The sequence below is a fragment of the Penicillium psychrosexuale genome (assembly GCF_028828465.1).
Source record: "Penicillium psychrosexuale strain IBT 29551 chromosome Unknown utg000006l, whole genome shotgun sequence".
In the NCBI taxonomy this organism is placed as follows: domain Eukaryota; kingdom Fungi; phylum Ascomycota; class Eurotiomycetes; order Eurotiales; family Aspergillaceae; genus Penicillium; species Penicillium psychrosexuale.
Window position 1 is genome coordinate 1182229 of NW_026643191.1, and position 23958 is coordinate 1206186.

Sequence of the window (23958 nt, forward strand, 5' to 3'; positions counted from 1 at the left end):
AGGGACATGGAGATCGAGATCAGAAAGTCCAGAGAATAAGTAGACAGACCATCGTAGAGCTCGTATTCTCCAGTCTGCAACGCCTAAAGAGGACCCAGAGGCAGAGGGGCAAGACACATAAAGGAACTCCACAACAAGGTCAGAAGGGGTATTAGACGATGGATTTCTTCTCCAAATACCCGGACAAGCCGAGTAGTTGATGAAAAAAGAGGGTTCGCGTCGACCGGGGGTAGTGTAAGCCCAGTGACACTGTGCAACGAGGCGTGTGCAAGCACAGAGGCCAAGTCGCGAGGTCCAAATATTAGAATAATCATGACGTTCTGCAATGCAGAACTACCAGCGATTAAACTAGCAAGAACAGATACTACACTTGATCTAAGCCAGAGGCAAAGAGAGCTGAAGAAGAAAGAAAAGAGGAAGAGGGCTCGTGCCCGAAGGCCTCGCTATATACCCCCAAGGGCGGTGGGTATTCGGGGGCAATACCCCTAAAGGCGGTACAGTGCGGCTCTGCGGATCGGGACGTAATCTGTACCTTGAAGCACGTATCTATAGCCGGCACGTGCTCCCGCCCCGCTCCCGCTTATATTCGTATTCGCGTATGTATACTCCGTAGCCCTAGAAACTACGTCTTACCAAGTGCACTCGCGCGCATATGGTGTGTTTGTCCCACAATAAACAATTTTCTTTGTCTAAAATATGACATCTAGGAAAGAGGCAGCACATAGGGATAACTTGAAACATCATAAAAGACGTCCTTCTGTGAAAGAGAGCTCTACAGGGGCGTTGAGATATATGCTTGATTGTTGATAAAGCCAAGTTGCTACACTACAGAGTTTGCCAATTGCAAACATGTTGAAAGGCATTTTCTCAGGAGAGGTCTTTTATGGGGAAGACATCGGAGTGGAAGGTGTAATGCAAGTTGATTCAAGACATTAAGCAAGCTGAAAGCTAGGAGGATAAGACTATAGAATCAAACAACTTTCTTCTCCAAGCACCCAGGCAAGCTGAATAATTGATGAAAAAAGGAGAGGGGTCGCATCAACCGGGGGTAGTGTAAGCCCAGTGACACAGTGCAACTAGACATATACAAGTACAGAGGCCAAGTCGCGAGATCCAAATATTATAAGCAATAGGAAGCAATCAGAGGGGGGTTCGCATCAACTGGGGGTAGTGTAAGCCCAGTGATACAGTGTAAGGAAGACCTGCAGAAACGTCAGTGGAAGTCGGAACTAGGAGGGGAAGGGGGATGAGGAGAAAAGAAAAAGAGAAGAAGATTTCTGGGGACAAGAGGCCTCTTATACCCTATGCACGCGGGTAAACGCCAGTGCGCGCGATGTAGTGGGTAAGAGAGGCACGCAGTGCTTTATGATGACATATAGGGTTTTGATAGCATACAAAGTTTTATGATTGAACTTCTACGAGCTTTCTTCTCCAAATACCCGGACAAGCCGAATAATTGATGAAAAAAAGAGGTCGCATCAACCGGGGGTAGTGTAAGCCCAGTGACACAGTGCAACTAGACATATACAAGTACAGAGGTCAAGTCGCGAGGTCCAAATATTATAAGCAATAGGAAGCAGTCAGAGGGAGTTCGTATCAACCGGGGGTAGTGTAAGCCCAGTGATACAGTGTAAGACCTGCAGAAACGTCAGTAGAAGTCGGAACTGGAAGGGGGAAGGGGGATGGAGAGGAAAGAAAAGAAGAAGAAGACTTCTGGGGACAAGAGGCCTCTTATACCCTGTGCGCGCGAGTGCACGCGGGTGCGGTTGGTAAGACGCAGTTTTTAGGACTACGGACTATATACACATGTGAATACGAATACGAGCGGGAGTCATTAACAGATGACAAATAGATTCTTCCCACATTCCTACCTGATTAGATGCCTGGCTTTATACACCGCTTTCCTTACCGTCTACTGGTTTCTATACCGCCCTTCTCGTCCAAACAGTAGGTACCTGAACTTTGTATGTAAATACCTAGCAAAATTAAGTCACTCTTGTCAGATCTTATTCTGGGACTCGCTTCAACTACTTTTGTCGCAGACTGCTTCGTGGACTGCTTTGAAGTTCGTGGACTGCTTCATAGACTTCTTCATAGACTGCCTCCTCGCTTGCCTCTTCAAGTGCCTCCTCGAGTGCCTTGTCGACAGCCTCATCGACTGCTTCATTTTCGACTGCTTCATTTTCGACTGCTCCAATATCAAGGTATCAAAACCTGTAGAGACTAGGCAGAATATCCGGTTATTTCCAATCAAAATGCATGTCTTTTTACTCAGAATTCAAACTACAAAATTAAGCCCGGCAGAATAAATTTGGCAAAATAAATTTATGCTTATTGTCTAAGGTAGAACAATACCGCAATCAGGCAGGAGCATGTCGAACCTCCCAGTCACAGTCGATATATATTCCTGTAATCTACATGACTCTCACATAATCTTATCCTATCAGCTCTGGGTTATCTTCCTAGTGACACCCGCATCTATTGGATGATTCGGCTCCACGATATACAAATCCTTTACTGAATGTACGAGAAAGAAAAGAATGTGTGTGTTACAATACTAGTCGTCCTCTAGTCTATCTTGCTGAGAATATGAGAATAGGATTATGCTTAGACATACATCGCAGTGTTTGTAGAATATAGCTTCAAGAATAAGGTATATTGAAAGTCATCTTAAAAGATCTCTTGGTAGGGGAGATCTGAGAGACGTCAAGGTGCCATGATGTAACATGAGTTGATTGAAGCTGGGCAATAGACACAGAATCTGACATCACAGACACAAAACAATTGGAGTTTGACATCGCACCGCACAAATTGCAGACCTTTATTGTTATTCAACCTCGGCTATTAGGGCGAATGAAGTCGCCGGTGACAATGACATTACATATCTACAGATGTAAAGGAATAATGTCTGCTAGAAAATGCAGTGCAAGATCTCTGATATTAGAACTATTGAATCAAAGGAAATAATATGTGATGTTGGGTACAAGATATAGGAACTCATGGGAGTCAAGATCATGGCGACCAGCGGACATTGCCTGGTCCTGCTTATCCCAGCCAGTCCTTGGCAAAAATCCCAATTTGAATATAGGCTGTTTGCACTGGCGGTGGTCCCGACGGTATAGGGCGTAGTACAAGGCCTAGCTTCTTTTCAATATTGGTCTTTCAAGTGGAGGGGAGGGGGGTAGGAGTTATGGAACTTCTCGAGACCGGGACTGCAAGTATGAAGGCTCTTGTAAAGACTCTGGGAAGCGACGTTAGCGTCAGGCGAGATATTGAGGTGAGGTTTATGAGATGCATGAATTGTACTGCGAGTGCACGACAGGTGCTGAGAGATACATGTCCACTCGGAAGCTGTCAGGTTTTCGGAAGTTGTGGTTGCTGGTAAGGAGCTCGAAAGGGTGAGGGTCACGAGTGTTGAAAGCGCACATGAGTATCGACCCCGAAGAGAAGGTGTTTTCGCAAGTAGGGGCTAAGACGAGTGATTTCTGGGAGCTTTAGTTTGGCAAAGCTGCTAGAAGAAGACATTGTGCGGTGTTTGGAGGGAGCTGACTGCGCGAGTAGCAGATTGCTGGGGCGATAGTGCAAGGAAGTGTAGTGGGATATGTATCGAAAGAGGGGTACCGACCGTGTCGAGATTAAATTAATGACTGTGTGGAATTCGTCGATAGAGAGGCCGACTGTGTCGAGAAGCGGGTTGCTCACGGTATGGAGTGCGTCGAAGGAGAGAGCGGGAAACTGTTCGCAAGTAAGGACTTGCACAGGCAGGTGATACAGCTAGCTGGCATATTGTGAGAAAAAGGTATCTGTAAGTCGATGATAGGCGCGTTGATACGAGAGGCATATAGGGTTTCATGATAGAACTTCTACAGCTTTCTTCTCCAAATACCCGGACAAGCCGAATGATTAATAAAAAAAAGAGGGTTCGCGTCGACCGGGGGTAGTGTAAGCCCAGTGACATAGTGCAACGAGGCGTATGTAAGCACAGAGGCCAAGTCGCGAGGTCTAAATATTAGAATAATCATGACATTCTGCAATACAGAACATTCAGCGATTAAACTGAATAGAACAGATACTACACATGATCTAAGCCAGAGGCAAAGAGAGCTGAAGAAGAAAGAAAAGAAAAAGAAGTTCCGGGGGCAGGGCCACCTTCTTATACCTCCCCTGAGGGCGGTGGGTACCTACCCGCAAGGCGGTGCGGCTCTCCGGGGCGGGCCGAATACCGGGTACTGCACGTGGTGTAGCACGTGCCACAGTGGGAGATTCATGCATGTACGTATATATGTACACCTGGGCATACATTTCACTACCGCAATGAAACAAAAAGAATCCTTTAAGAACAAAAGGTCCATTCTATAGGCGAAAGCCGTTAATTGGTCCTCTAGGAAATTTTCTGAACGGCTGTCCTCACATTCTCACCACCGTTGACGGACCCCGAACTCTTAGCTGTACCTGTTGATAATTTTAGCAATGCTCCCAGGCGCCATATTAACAAGCGAACTTAGCGGCGAGTTGCACCTCTAGTCGTTACACCGCTCCCTACTCGCGCTTTCCAGATTTTCATAAACGGGGGCTACCATAACATTCTTCGGCCCCTTTTTACCCCGCTCCGCGCCAAGTTATGTTTCTTATTTCCAACACAAGACATTCTCTTGTCATCTTTATAACTGGTTTGAATCCCCAGACCTGCGTTGTCCTATAATCTTTTACTCCCAATCAGTCTTTCATTCTAAAAGAATGTCCCGTCCCGAAGACTCGCAACAAGCCTCAGTGATCGCTTCTTGCGCAAACCCGTTGCCTGGCAATGTTGTTAGCCAATACGGCAAACGAATTATCAGAATCTCTGATCATCAAGTCGTTAAATGCGGCCCAGATGTGACAAGAGAAGAATTTGAAAATCAAAGGATAGCGTATGAACTTGTGGACAGCCGCATAGCTCGTATCCCACGTGTGTATGATTTTTTTACTGACGAGCAAGGCTGGGGTTATATTGTGATGGAATTTATAGAAGGAAAGGTCATTGATCCTTTGGACGACGTTAGCGCTATACAGAGGGTTGCCAGCGTGCTTGGCCATTTCGCAACTTTGCGGTATAATATCCCTGGATCACTTTATGGAGGCGCTTGTCGTGGCCTTCTATTCCCTGAAACAGAAGACCTGGTTTTCGACAGTCTTAGCCGGATGGAGGAGTGGTTCAATAGCCGGCTTTTCGCGCACAACCCGAACTTAGATTTACAGGGCTGTGATCTCGTGCTCTGTCATCTGGATATTGCACCTCGAAACATCATATGGCAGGAAGATGGCTCCCTGTGCCTTATTGATTGGGTATCTGCGGGCTTCTATCCAAGATTGTTTGAGTTCTGCATGCAGTGGATATTTGATGGAAAAGATGGAAGCTTCAATTCCCTTCTCTTGGAGTCTGTGGATCCTTTATCAGATCATGAAATGGCGCAGAAAGAGGCTATTCTGTGTGCGTGGAGGAACATCCAAAAGTATCCATTGTAAGTCTTAGGGAGCTCCAGGTATTCCTCGGTTAATGCTCACCTGCTTTCAGCCGAAACAAAACGTCAAAATCACCCCAAAGATTATCGAGACATTCGACGGATTTTCTCCCCATACCCGCTCATCCTATGCCAGATTACCCGCCTGAATGGTATGAAAAGGCTGGGTGTGAATGCTCTATACCGCCGAGCCCCACATGTCCCAGAAGGAGATCAAACTAGTACTCAGATACGGAATTGCAAATTGCCGGTTCGCATTGCTCGACTTCGCTGAACTTTCGCCGAATTCATAATTCGGATTCCGCACAAATAGCACAAGCTCTTGAGAGGATGTTAATTGTCCAAGTATGTGCAATTTACTAGAAACTAACGGGGAAACAATAGAGCCTTGGAAAAGCAGGTTCGCCGAATATATGCTGACAAATGATAATATGGTTTCCCCGGTCATGTGATCTGGGTATAAAATTGATGGCATAATATATCCGAAATTGTGCAATCTGATTTGCGGGGACGAACTGTGGGGCCAAGAGATTGGCCGTTTTAAGCTTTTCAATCCCCTTGCTAGGCTCGATCCCTTTTACATCGCACAACCATGTCGGCCTCAACGCCTGAAGAGCCTCAGTCAAATCCTCGTTTCTTGTTCCACCAACCACGCGCCCTACAATGGTTCGAGGACGGGAAGTTGATGCGCCGTCAGGATGGTGAACGACAAGCCGGGCGATTCGAGCTATTCCTCGATCTGCTCTATGTCGCGATCCTGTCAAACTTCGCCGATACCCTCGCTGAAGACATATCAGGTGCCAAGCTGGTCAAATATATTGTGAGTTGGCCGCCCTTCTACTATCACCTCCACTATCGCCTCCACTATCTCATCCACTTTCAGACGCGATAAGCTAACATGCTCACAGCTGATCCTGGCGCCATCATGGAACGTTTGGAGCGATCTGCGCGAGTTGATGAACGCCTTCTACACCGACGATCTCCTACAGCGCATCCTGATTCTGTGGGTTATGGCCGTACTGGTCGTATACGGCAACAACGCCCCACTCGTCGACGAGGAGATCGGTGCCATGCGCTCCGCCGTGGGATCCTACATGGTCGCGCGAATCTCATGCAACCTCGCCCACGTATTCTACTCCTTCGCCAGCTACCACCACCGTCCGCAGCAGCGCCTCTGGGTTGTCCTTTCCAGTCTGTCACTATGCATTTACATCCCACTATACTTCGAGTCAGTCTCGATCCGCGGCAAGATCGCGGCTGCTGCTGTCGCTATCTCGGTTGAAACCATGGTTTGGATTCTGTGCTACTCGCCGGCTGGTAAGAAACTTCTTCGCGTCAGGTGGTCGACGGCAGTAGATATCGCTCACGAAATTGATCGGTTCTCTGCATTCTACATCATTGCGCTGGGCGAGTTTCTCTATTTGATTATTGTTGGCTCCTATGCTGCAGTTGGACTCAATGAACGGCTTCTGCGAGCTGTTTGGACATTGGTTATTGCATTCTGTTTGAATTGGCTGTATGCTCACGCCGATGGCTCATTACATACCACTCACCCCATGCGGCACTCGGTTTATACTGCTTTTTCCTGGGCCCTGATTCATCTACCACTTATTGCCAGTCTGCTAGCTGGCGGACATGTTGCAGCACAGTCAGTCGCCGAGAAAGAGTTCGAAGCTCCGCAGCGATGGCTCCTTTGCGGCGGTCTGGGTGCAGGCATGATCTTTTTGTATGTGTTTGCTCTGCTGCACAAGTCCAATGATGAATCGGGGACTTTGATCTTGGACAAGGTGAGTCAACGCCCCTCCGTTTACTACTTTCATTCCCACTATACCAGTCACTAATGTTTGTCCTAGCCTTTCCGACTCATCATGCGCCCTGCAGTCGGCATCATCACGATCCTTTTGCCCCTGGCTGACCACCTGAATGCAACTGACGTGTTGTCAATTATCATGGCCTTGTTTGTATTTACTCTGATTTGGGAGACTGTCACTTCGCTCAAGAAGGGTGCCTGTTTCTGGGAGACCTGGACAGAGACGGACTACCCCGAGGACAAACCCGAAGTTCATAATGCCAAGAATGGGGGGACAGTTTGAAGTCTCGTGTGTTGCGAGCTTTGGTCCGTCCATTCGCAGTCTTACCATGGGCGAAACAATGCCCTAAGTCCCGGTCGTCTCTATATTGGCAACCGGACTGTTAATGTCTACTAGGATATATGTATATGCTGTTATGTTACGGATGTCTATATCGGCACTACACTTTTTACGATAACTACTGTACTTACTATTCAAGAAATATGTGTGCAGAAACAGATAATTAAGCTTTAATTTATTGTGGTTGGTAAAGGATTCGAGGGTGGTGAGGGATGCTATGCTATAATCACTGTCCTTAAGGGTGGAAATTAGAGAATATCAAAGCAACGGAATTCTTTCAGGGTAATCTCATGCCGAGAATTATAAATGTCAATATAGCACGGCGCCCAGTAGTGTATATAAAAGTAAGACAAGCCGCAACTTGCACCATCGCAGTAATCCAGCACCATACATACCATCACGCAAAAGAAATCCTAGAGATGCGTAGGAAAAAAAAAACAAAAGTCCCGCCACTTGACCAGCATTTCTCAATGATTTAAATTAATTTAATGATATCCTTGAACTCATCAAGCAGATCCGTTCCGTCGTCAAATGATGCAGTCAAATCTATCCCACCGCCGATCATAGGAGAAACAGGAGAAACAGGAGACGCAGGATGCTCGGGGTTCAGTGGTTGTATATCGTTCAAGTAGTTTGAAGTGTGGAACTGCAAAGCCGAAACGAAGGGACTTTGCTTCACTCGTTTTTTGTGGTCTTCCGTTCGAGTTTTGTCTTGACTCGCCTTCCGTTTTAGCTCGGGGGCTTGGTCTGCTTTTGTCGAGAGTGGAAGTGTGTTCAGCTTGACATAAGACTCCTTGTTTTTTGTCGTCATTGGCAATCTTGTTGAGTCTGGAGGTGTGTCGTCTAGAATCTCGATTATCTCGTGTTGTTTGGGGGTTGATGGCTTGGTTTGGTCTTTTTGAGGGACAGCGGACCGTGAAGCATAGGGCAAAGGCTCGAGGTCTGTATGCTTCGTTTCAATGACTGCAACATCTGTGATGTTGTTCTTTGCCTGGTCATTCACCACCGGAGAAACTGATGTTCTAAGCCCTGGTCCGCTATTCACGAGAAGTCGTGATGGAGACGGTAAATCGTCGAAGTTATCGTCACCATAGTCACCCGAGAGGAGATTCATTGGACTCATTTCCCAATCCCTCTTATATGAAGGAATATTCTTGTCCCTCTCCGAAAGGACAGACTTCTCTCGACTTGGATTCTTCTTTGCAGCCTGCGACATCGGCATTTTCTTCGCCTTTGAAACATGGTCGTCATTCTTAAACCCCGTGACGCGTTGTTTGGCCACTTTGTTTCTCGAAATCGAGTTACTGGTTGGGGTTGCCTTTGTGATACTTGCAGAAATAGTCATTTGATTGAGACCAGCTTCCTTTTGGGCCGCGGGAACGGCCCGCTTCGGTGCCTTCGGAGGCTTCGGGGGCTTTTCCAATCCCTCGCGACAACAGAAATGTTTGCAGCTGAAATTGTTAGCTTAATAATAAAGAAAGTAAATATTTCCAAACCTTGTTTTGTCTTTGCATTTGTGGTTGCAAGCCCATTTGCCATTCGCAAGTCTGACTGGCTCGAACTCAGCCTCTGGCTCGTCCATATCCACTGCCCAGTCTTCTTCTCGGGGATTTGAGACCTTCGACATTCTCTTAGCTGGGCTCGGTGGAGTTGAATCGATTGAGAACCAATCTATATCATCAAACTGTTGAAGCCGTGGCTTTGTGGATTCCTTAGCTTTGCCACGGCGTTCATCCCCAACGAGGAAATCATCGAGCTGGAGGTCATCGCCATCAAAATCGTCCACATCCCATCGGGACTTGCTCTTGACACTAGTTATATCTCGTCCGTGGGGATGAGTCGTGGTCTTCGGTTTCTCTGCGTCTTTAGGATTCAAATTCCCCTTGAATTGACGCGAGGTTTCAGTATTTTGGGCCTTGGCATTCTTATCCCGTATAGCAGCAGAAAGGTGAGCTGGCAGGTTAGGTTTGAGCTCAGCTTGTCTCCACGTCCCCGCTGGATAATTGTCAGTACGAATAGCTGTTGTTCACGTTCAAAAGTCTTACCGATCTCATCGCACATAACATGGCAGACAATGACATGCTCCGGACTCGTCAATTCAGCGGTGAGTTCAATTTCCAATTTTTCTTGGAGCTTATTCGCACTGGAAGCATATCAGCGTTTGCCTATAACGAGATGACTGGATGAACATCTCACCTTGTGCGTCTGAAATCGATCATATGGCCATCGGACCTCTCTATCATGCAACACACGTAAACCGGACGACGTTGAAAGAACGTCGGAATCTTGTCATTCATGAACGCGACTTCAACCTTGAATCGGACATTGACACAATTAATTTTCACATCCTATATCCCAGGTTAGCAAAATGACATTTGTCATCATAATAGGTTGCAAACCTTTCCAAGCATCTTCACAGAAACCCTCAGTTTTGGAAACTCCTTCAATCTCGAGAGCAACTTAGATCCGAAAGGCGGATTCTTGCTAAGAACCATCTCAATCTGATGAGGCTCCGCACATTCCAGACCTTCAATACTGGTAATCCCAGCAGCAGCCAACTTCCGAACTGTAACAACACCCACTTGCTCGATCTGCTTCATTTGGAGAGGTGAGTGGTCCCAGACCTTTGCTCCGAGGCTCCGAGCGAGTTCCGAGGCATTGCGGGTTGTGATTGAGTCGCCGCGGGCGATTTGACAGTCGATTAGACAACGGATTAGTCGGTTGACATGCGCGAACACTAGACTTTTGTCTTGCTGGAAGGTGAATTTGTGTTTCTGTAATTGCTCGTTATCGGGGTACTCAATTGCCCCTAGCTCGGATTGAAGGAGTAGTGAGACTTTGTGGGCTGGGAGGGCTAGATCGACTTTGATGGGGAAACGAATGCCAGGATCACGGTTGATCTCTCGGTAGAGTGGTTTCTCGCCGGCTTTAAGGCGAATCTCGCGGAATTCTTCGCCTTGTGCAATCACGGTAAGCTGAAATAATAATGTCAGTTGACATACTTCATTTCAACAGCGCGGAAAGGATAGGCTCACCGTTTCAGATAACGTCGCTTGTGGCTTCAGCGACAATAGGACTTTCATAGTCTCGAACTGGATATAGTACCGAGCCATAGCGTCGCCGAACTGGGTCGAATGAAGGCTCTCAGCTTCAATCAGACCGCACTTCCGAAGAAGATCGATATCCTTCTCACAAATCTGGCGAAGCAACTCATCCTCGTCTTCCTTGTTTGCACCTTCCTTGAGCTTGTAGTGCGTCGGATTTCGACGAAGCCTAACAAACAAGAATGTCCCAGCGAGCCATTTGACAGCCGATTCGACGTCCGAGATGTTCCCCAAGCCAATCTCAGCATTGAGATGATCAATCAAATTCAAATGCAAGCAGCTCTCCAGACTCTCAGACCCCTGAACCAGTTTCTCATAGTGACTTACACGTTCCTTCCTGGTGAGGATGACCGCTGTTGCACTGTCGTCGAATTGAGGTCGGCCCGCGCGGCCAAGCATCTGCATCATCTCCAAATCTGAGTACTCCTTGCAGCCTCCATCTTGCCAACAGACAGTGTTTTTGATTATGACCAGGTGGCAAGGCAGGTTGATTCCAACTGCAAGTGTAGACGTGCAGCATATAACGTTGATATGCCCATCTCTAAAGCCTGTCTCAACAGTGTGGCGATCAGCGGGACCCAAACCAGCGTGGTGGAATGCTACACCAGCAGCGAGTGTTGCTATCTCGAATTAGCTGTGTTTCTTTAAATTAAGTCTCTGGGCCATACTCTTGAGATCCTCATTATGAGCCTCGAGGCACTTCTTGGGTTCCTTCCAAAGCCTGGCAGGTGGATTCGTCAATGTGTGAAGGCGAGCCAACTCTTTCGCCGTCGCAAGCGCTGAATTCCGTGTGCAACAGAATATCAGGATAGGCTTCTGGCATGAATGCATTCCGATTACTTCAGGCAACCTTTTCAAGCTCCAATCAGTATGCCAACGAGTAATTCAAAGCGAAGAAGAGGCAGAACAAAAAATTCACCTACTTTGAACCGCAGACTTTATCAAATGCAAAGTCATTCGAGTTAGACGCATATCCATAGACAACCTTCTTCAATATGACAGGACGAAACTCTTCACCGAAATGCTCCCGGTGGGCAGGAACATGCTGGTTTGTCGCATCCTTCCCAAGCCAGGTAGCAATATCCTCAGAGTTAGGAACAGTCGCACTCAAAGCCACAAATCGCACATTCGATCCGATATTCTTCATCCGGGAAACCACAGCCTCGAGCGTAGCTCCACGCGTCTCCTTCAGAATATGTACCTCGTCAATGAGAAAGAGCTTCACGAGCTGCATCAACTTCATATGATCTTTCCACTTCCGAGTCATGCTATCCCATTTCTCGGGCGTCGTGATGATTATCTGGCTACACTGGACGTTGCGCAGCTGCATGTGGTCCGTGTCTCCAGTCAGTTCTGCGCACTTGAGGTTCAAGCTGGAGAACTTGGAGTGCCAGTCTCGGAAGCGCTCGCTGCAGAGGGACTTGGTGGGTGCTTGGTAGACTACTTTGAAGCGTTCGTCTTTGAGGGTGTTCAGGAGTCTGCAGATGGCCAATTCCATCACCACTGTCTTGCCGCTGCCGGTTGGAGCGGATAGAACGATGTTGTCGTTGCTGTTGTAGACGGAGTGGAAGGACTTGGATTGAATGGCATTGAAAAGTGGGAATGGGAACATCGAGCGGTAGTTCTCCGGCAGGTCATTCACTGATACGAGTACGATCCCCCGCACAGAGGGTGGGATGTTGCTGAATAGGTTTTGCCGTTGTCTATTTTCAGTCGAAGCCATTGAACTCGCTTGGGCGATCGGTTTCTGGGGTGAGGACTGATTAGTCTCATTGTGGTATGGGCCACGATTCGTCTCAAGGCTGCGTTGTCCCATCCATATTCCATTCTTCTTCTGGTGGAACGAAGCCAACGGGCTCGAGGGAGGCCCTAAAACAGGGTCCGATGAACTGGGCCCATTCCAGCGGGAAGAAACGGTACTCGAGCTTGCTATTGCTTGTTAATCCCGAATCAACAAGACAGGAACACCAGCACGGGTATACAAGCAACTCACGCTGAAAGAAACGAGAGACTTGGGATGTCTGTAGATCAGGCTGGCGAGACGCTTGAAGCGGCATAGATTGAGAAACTCCAAATCCTGAATCCTGAATCTCTATATCCTCTGAGGCTAGTAGTTCTAGGTCTGGCATCAATCAGCACCCGCCATGATGATAAGCCGGCAGACTCACCAAAAGCATCCAATTGAGGGTCGCCATCATGGGCTGATGATCCCAGGCCATTGAAGGGCTTTCGGGGAGATGGGCTGCTGTATTGTGGCTTCTGGGAGCCTTGGATGAGTTTCTCGTTGATGATACCGGTTATACTACTATTCTTGGACGGGGAGGAGGCATTTGTGCGCCTCTGGGAAGGCAATTGAAAGGGTTTGAAATTCGATGTCTGATGATTTCTCCGCATCTTTGAGATGCGTTCTCGATTATTAGGATTGAATCTGGGGTTGTGATGATGAATTTCGAGAGTGCCTTGGTTCCAAGGTCCATGATCCCGATAACGTGACAGCACGTGGACGAATCCATACCTTTGTAGTATATGAATATACTGTCGCAGTTTATTTTCAAATCAGTCAAGTATCGTCGGGTATATCAAAGTGTTTCATTGCTTCGTATATATGCATACATGAACCAAAACCGGCAAACATCTTGACAGTAAGAGGGCAAAATTTGGCAGCGAAGAGTAGCTACGCTCCAGATCAGGAGCGGCATCAATAGTGAAAGGGCTTGCGACTGGCGGCTTTCTTGAACATCGCACTTCCATCCGCATCTATCAAGTATCCAATATCATTTCCCGTAAAGAGCATCTCATCAGGTAGGCCAATAACAATATGCATAGCGAGCTACAGCAATCATTTCTCATCGAAATAGTTCGCGCTTGTATTCCGGCTAGAGCTTACTCTGGTATGGCCTGGTGCTGGTGAGGTGGGACGGGACGACGACATGCCGTCAGAGAGGAAAGGTGAGGTTGGAAGTTTGATAGAGAAGTCATTGGAAGGCACCACGGGGGAGCCCTCGTCACCTGCGGGGTCCTTTTCGTAGGCGTCGATGCGGATTGGAGGCGGACGCAAGGCACCCATGACAGGGCTGAAGGTGGGATTCCCATAGTAGTGAGTTGCTACCAGGACTGCAGCCGAGCCCAGGAGGAACTATAATGTCCCAGTCAGTCTTGTCCATAATTCATGTCGAGGGCGGTTCTGAAACAGAAGCAGGGAAGTGTTGAAGGGGTAAAGGACTTACACTTGCATTGACCTCAAATTCAAATAGCCAGATGCTTCCCACAATGCTCAAAATTATGTTGGCAGTTGTGGCGAAACTCCTTGCATCTTTCTGCGCGTGGCTGACGTAGAATGCAGAAACGATACCACCCAAGGCCTGGAGGATGATGGTAGACCACACCGCCCAATTGTAGCCCTGGAAGAAACCATCTTCAGCGATCTTTTCGCCATCCCGGAAGACAATCCCAATGAAGAGAGCCGGGAAAACGGAGTAGACGGCTAATTGCACATTGCGGACCCACAACGAGATATGGTTCGAGCTGTCCTTTAGGACTTTCTCGAAATAAATCCCCGCAAGCCCAGAAGCTAAAGATGCTCCGATGGTCGCAAGGAGACCAATTGTGGGGTTCAAGTGTGGGTCAGCCGTCAGGATGTCCTCTTCGATGCCCTCGTATGTTGCAGACCGCTTTTGCAAACTGCTGCCAGAACCAGCACCTTGCTTGACAGCCTTCCATTCCTCCAGGGATCGAGGGAAATAATGGCTAGTATGATCATCCTGCAACATCTGCTCCGGGCTAGCATCGGGGATCTGCACCAACGCCACGCCCACAATGAGAAGCAAAAGCAGGCCCCACTTGCGGGGAGGGATGCTCCGTCTCAGAAGCATCAAACCAAAGACCGCAGTGGTAAGGAACTTCAGCTGGAATGTAACTTGGAACGACGCAGCTCGTAGGTTCGAGAGCGCAATGTACAGCAGGGAGTTGGACAAGACGTCGAGCCCGGCAGGGATAGCGAGTTTCCAGCTGTCGCCTGAGAACACGGCGCTTGTGAGGGAGAAAAAGAGGGAGGTGGCGGGCATTGAGGGTGGTGCGGTTTTGGAGACGTCGTAGAGTGCCATTGTGAGGGAGATGGCCAGCTTGACCACTTCGACTAAGAAGACTGCTGTAGAGGTCAGGTAGCGTTTACCACCGGCGGGTGGCATGACTCGAGAATAATGAGCTAGCTGTAGTGTAAAAATACAATTAGCCTTCTATCCTCTTCCTGTCACAAGAATCTCCACGCGCAGGATGACTTACCAACACAAATGCAGTGGACTCTGCAGTCAACTGGAAGGGAACCAAGTCAGCGAACAGTGCCCAAGATCGCAAAAGCTGTATTTCCCAACAAGCTCATACCAGAACCCATGGCGCAACATTGGCCGCAGCTCGCAGCCCAGACGGCCGGCGTTGAGCGCGATCTCCCATAACGAAGTACGTGTTCCCTATAAACAGCGGCTAACGTTTCCGCAAAAGGGGCACGCAGTATAATCCCTAATCCGTGAATGTGGTGAATGGGCTCAGTAGAGGCAGCGACAGGAAAAGTGTGTATGATGATGTCCTCCGTAGAGCAAGCTGCAAATCCCAACTCGCGAACCAGGGGTGGGCTGGTCTGGAGATCTTCCCTTTTAGGTCCGGATAGGGTTTCCCGAGGGCGATCGGAGGCGACGCGAGTGGCTGGGAGGCGAAGGAGAGAATGGGCGTCGGCTGACTCCACTGTATGAAGGAGGGTATTCCGAAGAACTTGAAAAAGAACGTGGAAAAGAAAGGAGAGGAAGATGATAGAGTGCTCAAGCAATAATCCGGGGTTATAGACGAAAAGGTCGGCGGTCAAGGAGTGGATCACGGTTCACCAAGGGTTCGACCTTGGAAGTTGTCGCGTGAGGTAAGTGATGTGTACAATTTTAAGCTGTGTACCTTTTGTGGGTATCTCATATCACATTTAGAATGTTCTGTGTGGAGTACTGGATTTTGGGAGAGTTGTTGATGACGTCGAGCTGTCCAGACATTATTCACAGCCATTGTTATTCTCCTCGCATGTCGTCATTCGTCGATATTGTCTATTTCCTATCCGAGATTGATTATGGGCATTTATAGGGATCTACAAAGACATTGAACAAGACAAGATGTTCAGATTCTTCAAATCTTAGCTCGCTAAGTAAAGAGCTTGTATAAGCGGCCAACTATCTTGCTTCTATATAAATGAGAAACTTACTAGAAACACAGCGATCCCTGATATAACATTCCCAGTACCCTGTACGGAGTAGTATTTGAAATTCTCTAGAAGAGAGATGTATGAGCGGCGAAACCCGAAAGCCCAAAGTCCCAAATGGCCGCTATACACCACGGTACCCGACTCAGGCTAAGCTAGAGCGCGGCAGGAATTATGTGAAGAATCGGGCAAGAAAATTGCATGAGTTCAGTTGATAAATTGATGATCATTGGGAATATTAATGATTATGATCGTGAGCCGGAAATGATGGGATCGTGAGAAAGGCACGAAAACCATCCAAGTAAAACATGATAGCAGGTGCAGAAGCCCGCGAGTGAACGCTAATCCAAAAAGAAAAGAATAAATAGTGAGAAGACATAAGCAAAACGGTCACGTAGGAAAGGAACAAGAGGTCTATGTGGTTGGGTAAATAGAAGCTTGGAGCGAAGTGCTGCAAGTCAAGGAAATGCAGGCAAGACCGTAAAAGGTCATTTCAAGTAGGAATAGAGAGAGAGATAGAAGGGTGAAATAGGAAATGCAAGGGATGGAATGAGAGTGTCTGGTATCAAGGGCCAAGCGATCAGTGCACAGGAGGGAGATTGGCACTTTCCTGGTTCCAATCAAAGTCGAAAGACCAGAGAGGAAGGCCGGTGTTGCGTTTTGACTCACCACCACTATCCAGCAGGATAGCCTCGCTACTATCGGTGCGACGGCGGGTGTGCTGCTTCTGCTCTTGGGGGATGGCCGGCGGGGGCCCTCTTGGGGGCTTCGAAGAGGGAAGCGGCGAGAAACGATGAATTGGCAAAGTGGGGGTCAACGGCGAAGCACCGCTGGTGGAAGGGGATGGCAGGCTTTCGGAATAGTCCACACTGAGACTAGAAGAGGAAACTGCAGTGCGGGGTTTCCATTCACTGTCCGAACCCGAGCTTTGGGAGGGCGTTCCATCTTTGTAATGGGTAGCACCCTTTTCTGACGGGGCATCGAATGGCGGGAATACATGGCTGAGACGCAAGAATGAGGTGTCGGATCCGCAGAAAGAATCGCGCGATGGGCCAGAGGCTAGCGATCTTCTATCCGCTCCGTGCGCATTCAACAAACTGGGTGTGACCTTGCCCTTTCGAATACGCATCGCCTCGAGGAGATCTTGCTCTTGGCGGGTCACGGCGATCACACGACTCCTCCGGTTCAACTCTTTCAACTCTGCGGGGGTACGGAGAGGCTGCTGCGGGAATTGCGCCAGAATGTCATCTGGGATAGCGGGAACTTCGCTCGAACGGCGGGTTTGCGTGGTTCGTCCAGATTTCTGAGAAGACTTGCCATTCGAGGATTGAGAAGCCTTTCGTGGGCGAGCTTCGGGCACTGGCAGGCTCTTTTCGGTTTGGCGGGAGCCACGCGTGCTAGTCGAGAGTCTCCGGTCAAAGCGTTTCGCCGCCGTGGCAGTGGTCGCGTGGGCAGTGGAAGCCGTGTAGAGCTGGGGCTCATATTCGTCGTAAGTAGCCACACTGTCTCTTCTAGACTTGTTTGTATGACGCTTTGACTCGGTGGTTGGAGTTCGGTCCTCATCCTCGTCCTCTGAAGAAGAGGAAAGGCAAAGCATACTGGTGTTTCGAAGATCTTTGTTTTTCAGGGTACTTTTGCTGCCCTTCTTGGTCAAGGAGCTCTTCTCGCTCTTTGATTTTGACTCATTAGTCTTCCACGACTCCTGGGAGGTACTCGCGACGCGACCACGGTTTGTGTCTGGACATGAAGGAGGACTCAAGTACGTCTCATTGGGTCGAGAGGAGCTGTGAGGACGTCTTGAGCTCTTCCGAGGTTCCTGGGGTCGTTCCTGGGGGCGTTGCTGTTCTGGCCGTAATTGCTCTTGACTGGTAGTATACGTGCTTGAGCGACTCAAGAGTGATCGTTGCCCCTCATATCTATCCAGGGCTATATCAATCTCACTCGTTCCTACTGTCCGCTCAAGCGGTTGCTCCAACCACTCGTTATTTTTGCTCTCTGCAATCGAGGGCAAATCGAAGTGATCAAGACCATGTTTGGGTAGGTCATTCTTGGTGATTGAAGATCGAGGGGGAGGTGGGTCGTATCTCCTCGTGGTGGAGTTGCTCGTGCCGCCGGTCATCCTTTCAATCTTGTTTGAAGAAATATCCGGGTCCATTGAAGAGACGGGGGAGGGCGAGTTGACCATCCGGTGGGGGGACAGAAGTGTTTGGGGTTGGGGATTCCGCGGCTTCGGGAACAAGACGGAAAGATCGATTTTTGAAGGACGCATCTTCCGCTTGGATTCTTTCGGTGATTCTTGAGGCTTCGTGTATGTCACTTGGGGCTCACTGGAGAGTTCGTGCCGTACTCTCGGCTGGAGTCCACGGTTCTTGGGTGATTTAGGCGATTTGGCCGATTTGGCCGATTCTTTCGAGCTGAAATAGGAGAAAAGGGTGGACGAGGAACCGGAATGGTGAACCTTTTTCGAAGACTTGGGAAGCGGCGGCGCGGCCTCCTGGGATCGGAAGTCCTGGCCTAGCAGAGGCGATGAAGCCCGTACGCGAAGGTTCTGATCGGGAATCAAGGTATTCTCTGAAGAGCGCGGAAACGGAACCAGACCGGTGCTTTGTCTAGGAGCATTATTCGGCTTCGCAAAGCTCGGTCGTTGTACATTTGGAGGCTCCTGCCACCCGCCATGTTCCGTGGGAAGTGATATATCGGTTCCGAAAAATCTTTGGGCCTTCGAGGTTCGTCGGTCGACTCGGGTCTGTTCCTGGGTGTTCATTGGTTCGTGTTGTGCCGGTTTGCGACTCGACGTTCGAAGCGGCACATGGACCGGTGTGAGTTCTCGGTGTCCCATGGTGGGAGAGACAGAGCGCAGTTCAATTGCGCATGAATCGTATGATGCGAATGGGTCGTGGACTGAGTGCGCAAAATATGTCTAAGCGGGGGGTTCCTGGTTCAAGTATCTCGCTTCGGTTGAATCTACTCCACCAAATTAGTTACTTAGTCTGCAATTTAGGGGAAATTGGGCTGAACCTCAACGTACCCGGAAATAGAAAGAAACGTTTGCTGTTTAAGGATTGACTCGGGACTGAGGAAGGGATGTATAGACTTGGTAAAAATAAAAGAGCCAAAATGCGTGATCAGTTGGGATTCGGATGTTTTTTGTACGAAAGCGTCGAGTGTAGTACAGAACAGGCAAATGAGTTTGAAAGATTTCCTGTTCACGCGCTTAAAGGGGGGAGACTCCACCGATGTCTTAAAGAATCCTCATAGGCTGAAAAGCAGCGTTTCATTTATTCCAAATTTAATTTCGAGTGGAGCACGGTCTCTCGAGAGTTGATCGACATACAATATTAGAAATACTGGAAGTACGGAGTATATGGATACGAAGTATTAGGGCTCCGTCTAGGATGTGATATCCAAGGTTGTGATAGGGAATCTCGGTCTCAGGGGTATATATGCTACCTATAACCTACATATCATGGTATATCATGCATTTGCATAACACTATTATTCCTTAGTATACTCCGTACATATACTACTTCGAATCTTAACATTTACCCCTTACTGCGGTATCTGCAACCTAAAAAAATAGTCAACGCCCACATGAAGAACGTGGCATTGCCCGTGAGTTTGCGCTATCGACGCCTCCCACGAGGTCTGCTCACGTCCTTGCCGTCGCTAATTGGAATTATGACTCCGTATGCTCCACTAATTCAGGTACCAATCCGCTTGTCCTATCCACTCACATGGATGCTTTTTCCTAAAACACACACAGCACGGAGCTATCGCCAGCATGTGGAGTCTAGTCAAGTCTAGAGCCACGAACTATGGAGTATCCATATTTGAGCGACTGCAAAGTCCATAGCTGGAACTTGTGGTCGCATCTGAGAGCAGATCGACAAATCGATCGTTTATCAATGCGCCGGAGCGAAGTATTCTGAGATCTTGTTATTCAGAACCGCTCTAATACGATAGAGGCCCCCACTCGATGTGCTCCATGACAAATACCAGCCCGTGTCCGGAGGATGTACTCCGTAATCGCCCCCTCGAACCCTGGGCAGTGATGTTTCGACTAAGAATACTCTCTGTTCCATGGATGCACGTCCAAAGGCCCACGGGAAGTGGCAATGATCGACTTGCATGTGGGCTCCTTTCAAACTCCACCTTTCGCGTGTGCTACTCGGGAAGATACTGAGACATGAATCTGATCGTTTGCGACTGACAGTTTGACAATTCACGGGTGTAACCAAGTCGTGAAGGCGCTGTGTACCAGGGACCTTACCTATATTGTGAGACTCGGTGTCGAACATGCGAGCGCAATTTCTCAAAAATAGGAGGCACAAACACTATAGACAAACTTTGTATTGAATCAGCCCATGTGCCGTGTCTTTGACCCACGAGGCGGAACAAGCAGCGATGACACTCCGGGGCGCAATTTCACTCAGATCGAGATCTCCGAGATCGATTGGACGAACGCCGATCAACCTCCCTATACGTAATTAGCGGGTTTCGGTCTGCCGCTCCGACTCCGATATGTAGAACAACAACACATCCTTCGAATACACACAAAGACAAAAGAAAAGAAAATACTCCGTGCGCCATTTCACCCCAAGCGCAGTCAAACGGAACAGCTAGTGGTTTGGTAGGCGGCTAGGTCGGATGGTCATGCGGTTAGCCCCTGATGGTCGCCAATAGTCGACTCCAATAGCCTAGTCTCGTCCCAGGGTTTCGGATACGCTCTATTGTCGATCTATTGTCTTCGGTGCAGATCATGGAACGAAAATCATGGAAATCAGGGAAATCCTCCACATTTCACATCCCACTTTCCAAATCGTGAGACTTGACATCATTTTGGCGCAAGAGTTCAAAAAGCGCATAAAGTGCATAAGATGCATAAAAGTGCACAAAAGTACCACCAACATCGACCCTCGTATCCGTTAGCCGAAGAATACCAGGACTATGTAAAGTCTTCTAAATACACACTCTACTTTGATCTCAGATTCTCAACACAATCCCGCACTCGGAACGCCACTGCCTGGTGGTCGAGATATCCCTCTGTTGCTGCTTCAATCAAGCCTTGCTCCTGATATTCTGCCAGCCCAATGTCCTATAACCCCTGGTCTACATTGAATCGGAAATATCGCTTGCTATCATAATGCTGTCGCCATTTAGCGATGAATCGCTTCTCCGTATGTATACTCGGTTTAGGTGACGAGGCTTAGCAGGGTTTGAGAAACAAACTTGAGTAGGTTGTCCTCCATCGCCTTCTTCCCAGGGTTACCGGTGCCGATCGAGATAAAGCACTTCACCAGCGGCTTCAGGTCGCCTGTTTCTTCATACTAGATATCAGACGCTTCGTCTTCTACTTCATCCATAGGGTTATTAGCCCTAAGCGCGTCATCCGCGAATTTGCGGGCCTCGATAGATACCGGCTTGAAGAAGGTCGTGGCGGCGGAGGTTGCGTAGGCGGCCTGGCTGATGGTGGCCGGAATTCCAGGCTTATTGCGTATAGAATAGCTGCGAAGGTGCACGATCTCCCTGGTCTCGTGCGTTATACTACAGACGAACCTGGAGCCGTTAGCAGGATACGGGACCATCAGCTCACATACACTTATACCCGGCAACCCTGGTCAGCTTTATCATTGAATAAATTGGTCGGCTTAGCTCCATAGCTATTGATGACTTCGTTGATTGTACCCTCGAGCTTGTCGGCATCGAATTAGGGCTTAATCTTGCCAAAAAGGCTGGACACGCCCGGTTTCGAGGGCTTATCAAAAATAATTTTCGTCAACTTGATATACGCCATGATACACTCATCGACATCCATCCCCAATCGACCTAACATATTCGCAATCAATCTATATCTGTAAGCCATCCGATATTATAACACGGACTAAATCAACCTACCCGCCAGTACTGGTGCCGCCTATAAGGTCAAACACCTCGCAGGGTTTCTTTGCGGGTGAACCCTCGGGGCGTGTCTGGTTCAGTCGATCCATCAACCCTTTCAGGATATACAGGGTCGACAGTCGTTCGGCTCCCCGCCGTGAACAGTCGCTACTGCTTGCTGCATCGAAACCTCTCTTCAGTCTGGTAATATTGCTTGCAAGAATGAGTCATAAGCATAAGGGCAAAGCATAAAGAGAAATGGTCATCAGTCCGCTGGCCTGGGAATGGGCAGTTCAGCGGAAGGGTATTGGGCTGATGGCTGTGACCAACGCACCTCACCTCAGACACATCACATCCCTTGGGGTCATTCTGCTCCACTCCTTTAAAGACGGCAGTTGATTCGTACACATCCACTGCAGACCTGCGTTACGCTTCGATGATGTTGCAGTAGCCAATCCCTGCTACTCATGTCATCCTCGGTGCACATTTCCATCTTTCCTTCTTAAGAAGTCTTTCAATTTCTGCCGTGCGAGTCTAGACACCACATTTCCAAACAGTCGTTGGACATGAACGTGCATAAGATAAGGCGGGTCGGACCGACACCATCCATCTGATGGAATTTTGCCCGGGGAGATTTTGCCCTGCTGAGCCAGAGACTGAAACTCGCTGCAGCCTCGCAGTTTAATCCCGCGATTCGCCAATTCTCAGGTCGCGAAGAGTGCCAATTACAGCGCCCGTTCAGTCGGGGGATAATATAGATGCCATAGAGTGCAGGTCGTGGGCGGGGTTGAGAGGGGCCTAGACATAAGCCTCCAGGCAGATCTGCCACAAATAGGGTTAGATCCACGTGACACGTGTAAGCCAGTGGTCCACCCAACCCAACCTACATACTAATTTCAGATGCATATCTCAGCCAAAACTCCATTGAATCTGTTTGGACATGCATTTCTTGTACGGTCCTGATTTATACATAACCCTCACATTGGCAATCCCCTCGTTCGTGGTTTTAAATGTGGAGAAGGCCTTCTGCGCCGAGGGGGGAAGGTGCTTCAACTAGGTACTTTCAAATGTCGTCGGGAAGTTCTACTTGGGAGAATGCACCTTTGCCTCTCCGTTGTACTTACCCTCGGCTCGTTCTTAACGTATTTCTTGTCCGAAACCCTGATCTGGCACGTTGGAAGCAAAATCTTAGCAAGCCTCGCAATCGTCTCGTCGCCCAGTTGCTTCTTAGAATGATTGTGGTTGGGTGTCTACTTGAAGACTGTGTTAAAAATTTGAGCCGAGATTTCCCTATCTGCAAGCTTAAAATGCACTTTCTTGTCTGTGCGCCCGGGTCGAATGAGTGCTTCATCAAGATGTTCCATGTGAATAGGAATCCAAGTTCGTCAGAAGGGAGCACTGCAGCGTCGTTAGCTTCCTCCACCGAAGGAAAGTGAGCCTCGCCACCGGATGAGGCAGAAAGAAGAATTCACTCTTGGTCCGACTCTTCTATATGTTAGGCCAAAGAAACACAATAAGGAAACATAGATGTGGAAGCCGCTGTCGTCCTCTCCCTGTACAAAGTCCGCGGATATTCAATGGGTCGTCTAAGGATTCAGCAAACTCGGGAACATCATAGGATCCGGACATTTTTGTAGAAGATGTGTCTTGCTTAGCTCGGAGTCTTAGCATCAGGAAACGGCAAGCTCTAGCGAGTGAAACATATTTTATTCTTAGATATTAACAAAGTTTGGAATTAGCGAGTCTATTCATAGACACAGCTCAGATTCCATTGTATTAGGGCCCTAGTCATCTTTTATCTTTGTCTTTACCATTTGGTTTTTCATTCTACGTCAGCATCTAACGTCACTTTGCCCTGAAATATATATCAAGATAATCCTGTCTCGTATCGGATTTCCAGCAAACAAGGGGCCAGGTGATTCATTGATCCAAGTTCAGATATATTCCTCTAGATATGTCATCTGTCAAGTCAAGTGTAACACTGCGAATATATTCAAGGATATCATTAGAGGTAGGGCTGGAGAGGTGTAGTACGTAAAAGCAACCAAACCCTAAATCGATGTGGGGAGGGGCGAGACATTGTTATTGCAGAT

At 48.4% G+C, this 23958-nt stretch overlaps 7 protein-coding genes across 7 annotated transcripts; 2 read left to right on the forward strand and 5 right to left on the reverse strand.

Annotated features, from left to right (window-relative positions):
- Nucleotides 1–4737: 4737 nt before the first annotated feature.
- N7518_010286 (aminoglycoside phosphotransferase family protein) lies at nt 4738–5505 on the forward strand (the record flags this gene model as incomplete). Its single annotated transcript, XM_057191212.1, has 1 exon — nt 4738–5505. The coding sequence occupies one exon, from the start codon at nt 4738–4740 to the stop codon at nt 5503–5505; it is 768 nt and encodes a 255-aa protein (XP_057037348.1).
- A 588-nt stretch (nt 5506–6093) lies between these two features.
- N7518_010287 (uncharacterized protein) lies at nt 6094–7594 on the forward strand (the record flags this gene model as incomplete). Its single annotated transcript, XM_057191213.1, has 3 exons — nt 6094–6321; nt 6410–7288; nt 7355–7594. The coding sequence occupies 3 exons, from the start codon at nt 6094–6096 to the stop codon at nt 7592–7594; spliced, it is 1347 nt and encodes a 448-aa protein (XP_057037349.1).
- A 532-nt stretch (nt 7595–8126) lies between these two features.
- N7518_010288 (uncharacterized protein) lies at nt 8127–13149 on the reverse strand (the record flags this gene model as incomplete). The annotated part of the gene is made up of 10 exons (XM_057191214.1): nt 8127–9102; nt 9148–9646; nt 9697–9794; nt 9848–9999; nt 10051–10626; nt 10687–11375; nt 11424–11605; nt 11679–12684; nt 12749–12877; nt 12924–13149. 10 exons carry the CDS (start codon nt 13147–13149, stop codon nt 8127–8129), a joined length of 4533 nt encoding a protein of 1510 aa, XP_057037350.1.
- A 445-nt stretch (nt 13150–13594) lies between these two features.
- N7518_010289 (putative UDP-galactose transporter) lies at nt 13595–15204 on the reverse strand (the record flags this gene model as incomplete). Its single annotated transcript, XM_057191215.1, has 4 exons — nt 13595–13891; nt 13983–14963; nt 15037–15066; nt 15136–15204. The coding sequence occupies 4 exons, from the start codon at nt 15202–15204 to the stop codon at nt 13595–13597; spliced, it is 1377 nt and encodes a 458-aa protein (XP_057037351.1).
- Nucleotides 15205–16568: 1364 nt separating this feature from the next.
- Nucleotides 16569–18827, reverse strand: N7518_010290 (uncharacterized protein; the record flags this gene model as incomplete). The annotated part of the gene is made up of 1 exon (XM_057191216.1): nt 16569–18827. One exon carries the CDS (start codon nt 18825–18827, stop codon nt 16569–16571), a length of 2259 nt encoding a protein of 752 aa, XP_057037352.1.
- A 2488-nt stretch (nt 18828–21315) lies between these two features.
- N7518_010291 (uncharacterized protein) lies at nt 21316–21619 on the reverse strand (the record flags this gene model as incomplete). The annotated part of the gene is made up of 2 exons (XM_057191217.1): nt 21316–21544; nt 21594–21619. The coding sequence occupies 2 exons, from the start codon at nt 21617–21619 to the stop codon at nt 21316–21318; spliced, it is 255 nt and encodes an 84-aa protein (XP_057037353.1).
- Nucleotides 21620–21695: 76 nt separating this feature from the next.
- On the reverse strand, nt 21696–22066 carry N7518_010292 (uncharacterized protein; the record flags this gene model as incomplete). Its single annotated transcript, XM_057191218.1, has 2 exons — nt 21884–22066; nt 21696–21834 (listed from the first exon to the last, which is right to left on the reverse strand). Exons 1-2 carry the CDS (start codon nt 21973–21975, stop codon nt 21696–21698), a joined length of 231 nt encoding a protein of 76 aa, XP_057037354.1. The 5' UTR covers nt 21976–22066.
- Nucleotides 22067–23958: the final 1892 nt, after the last annotated feature.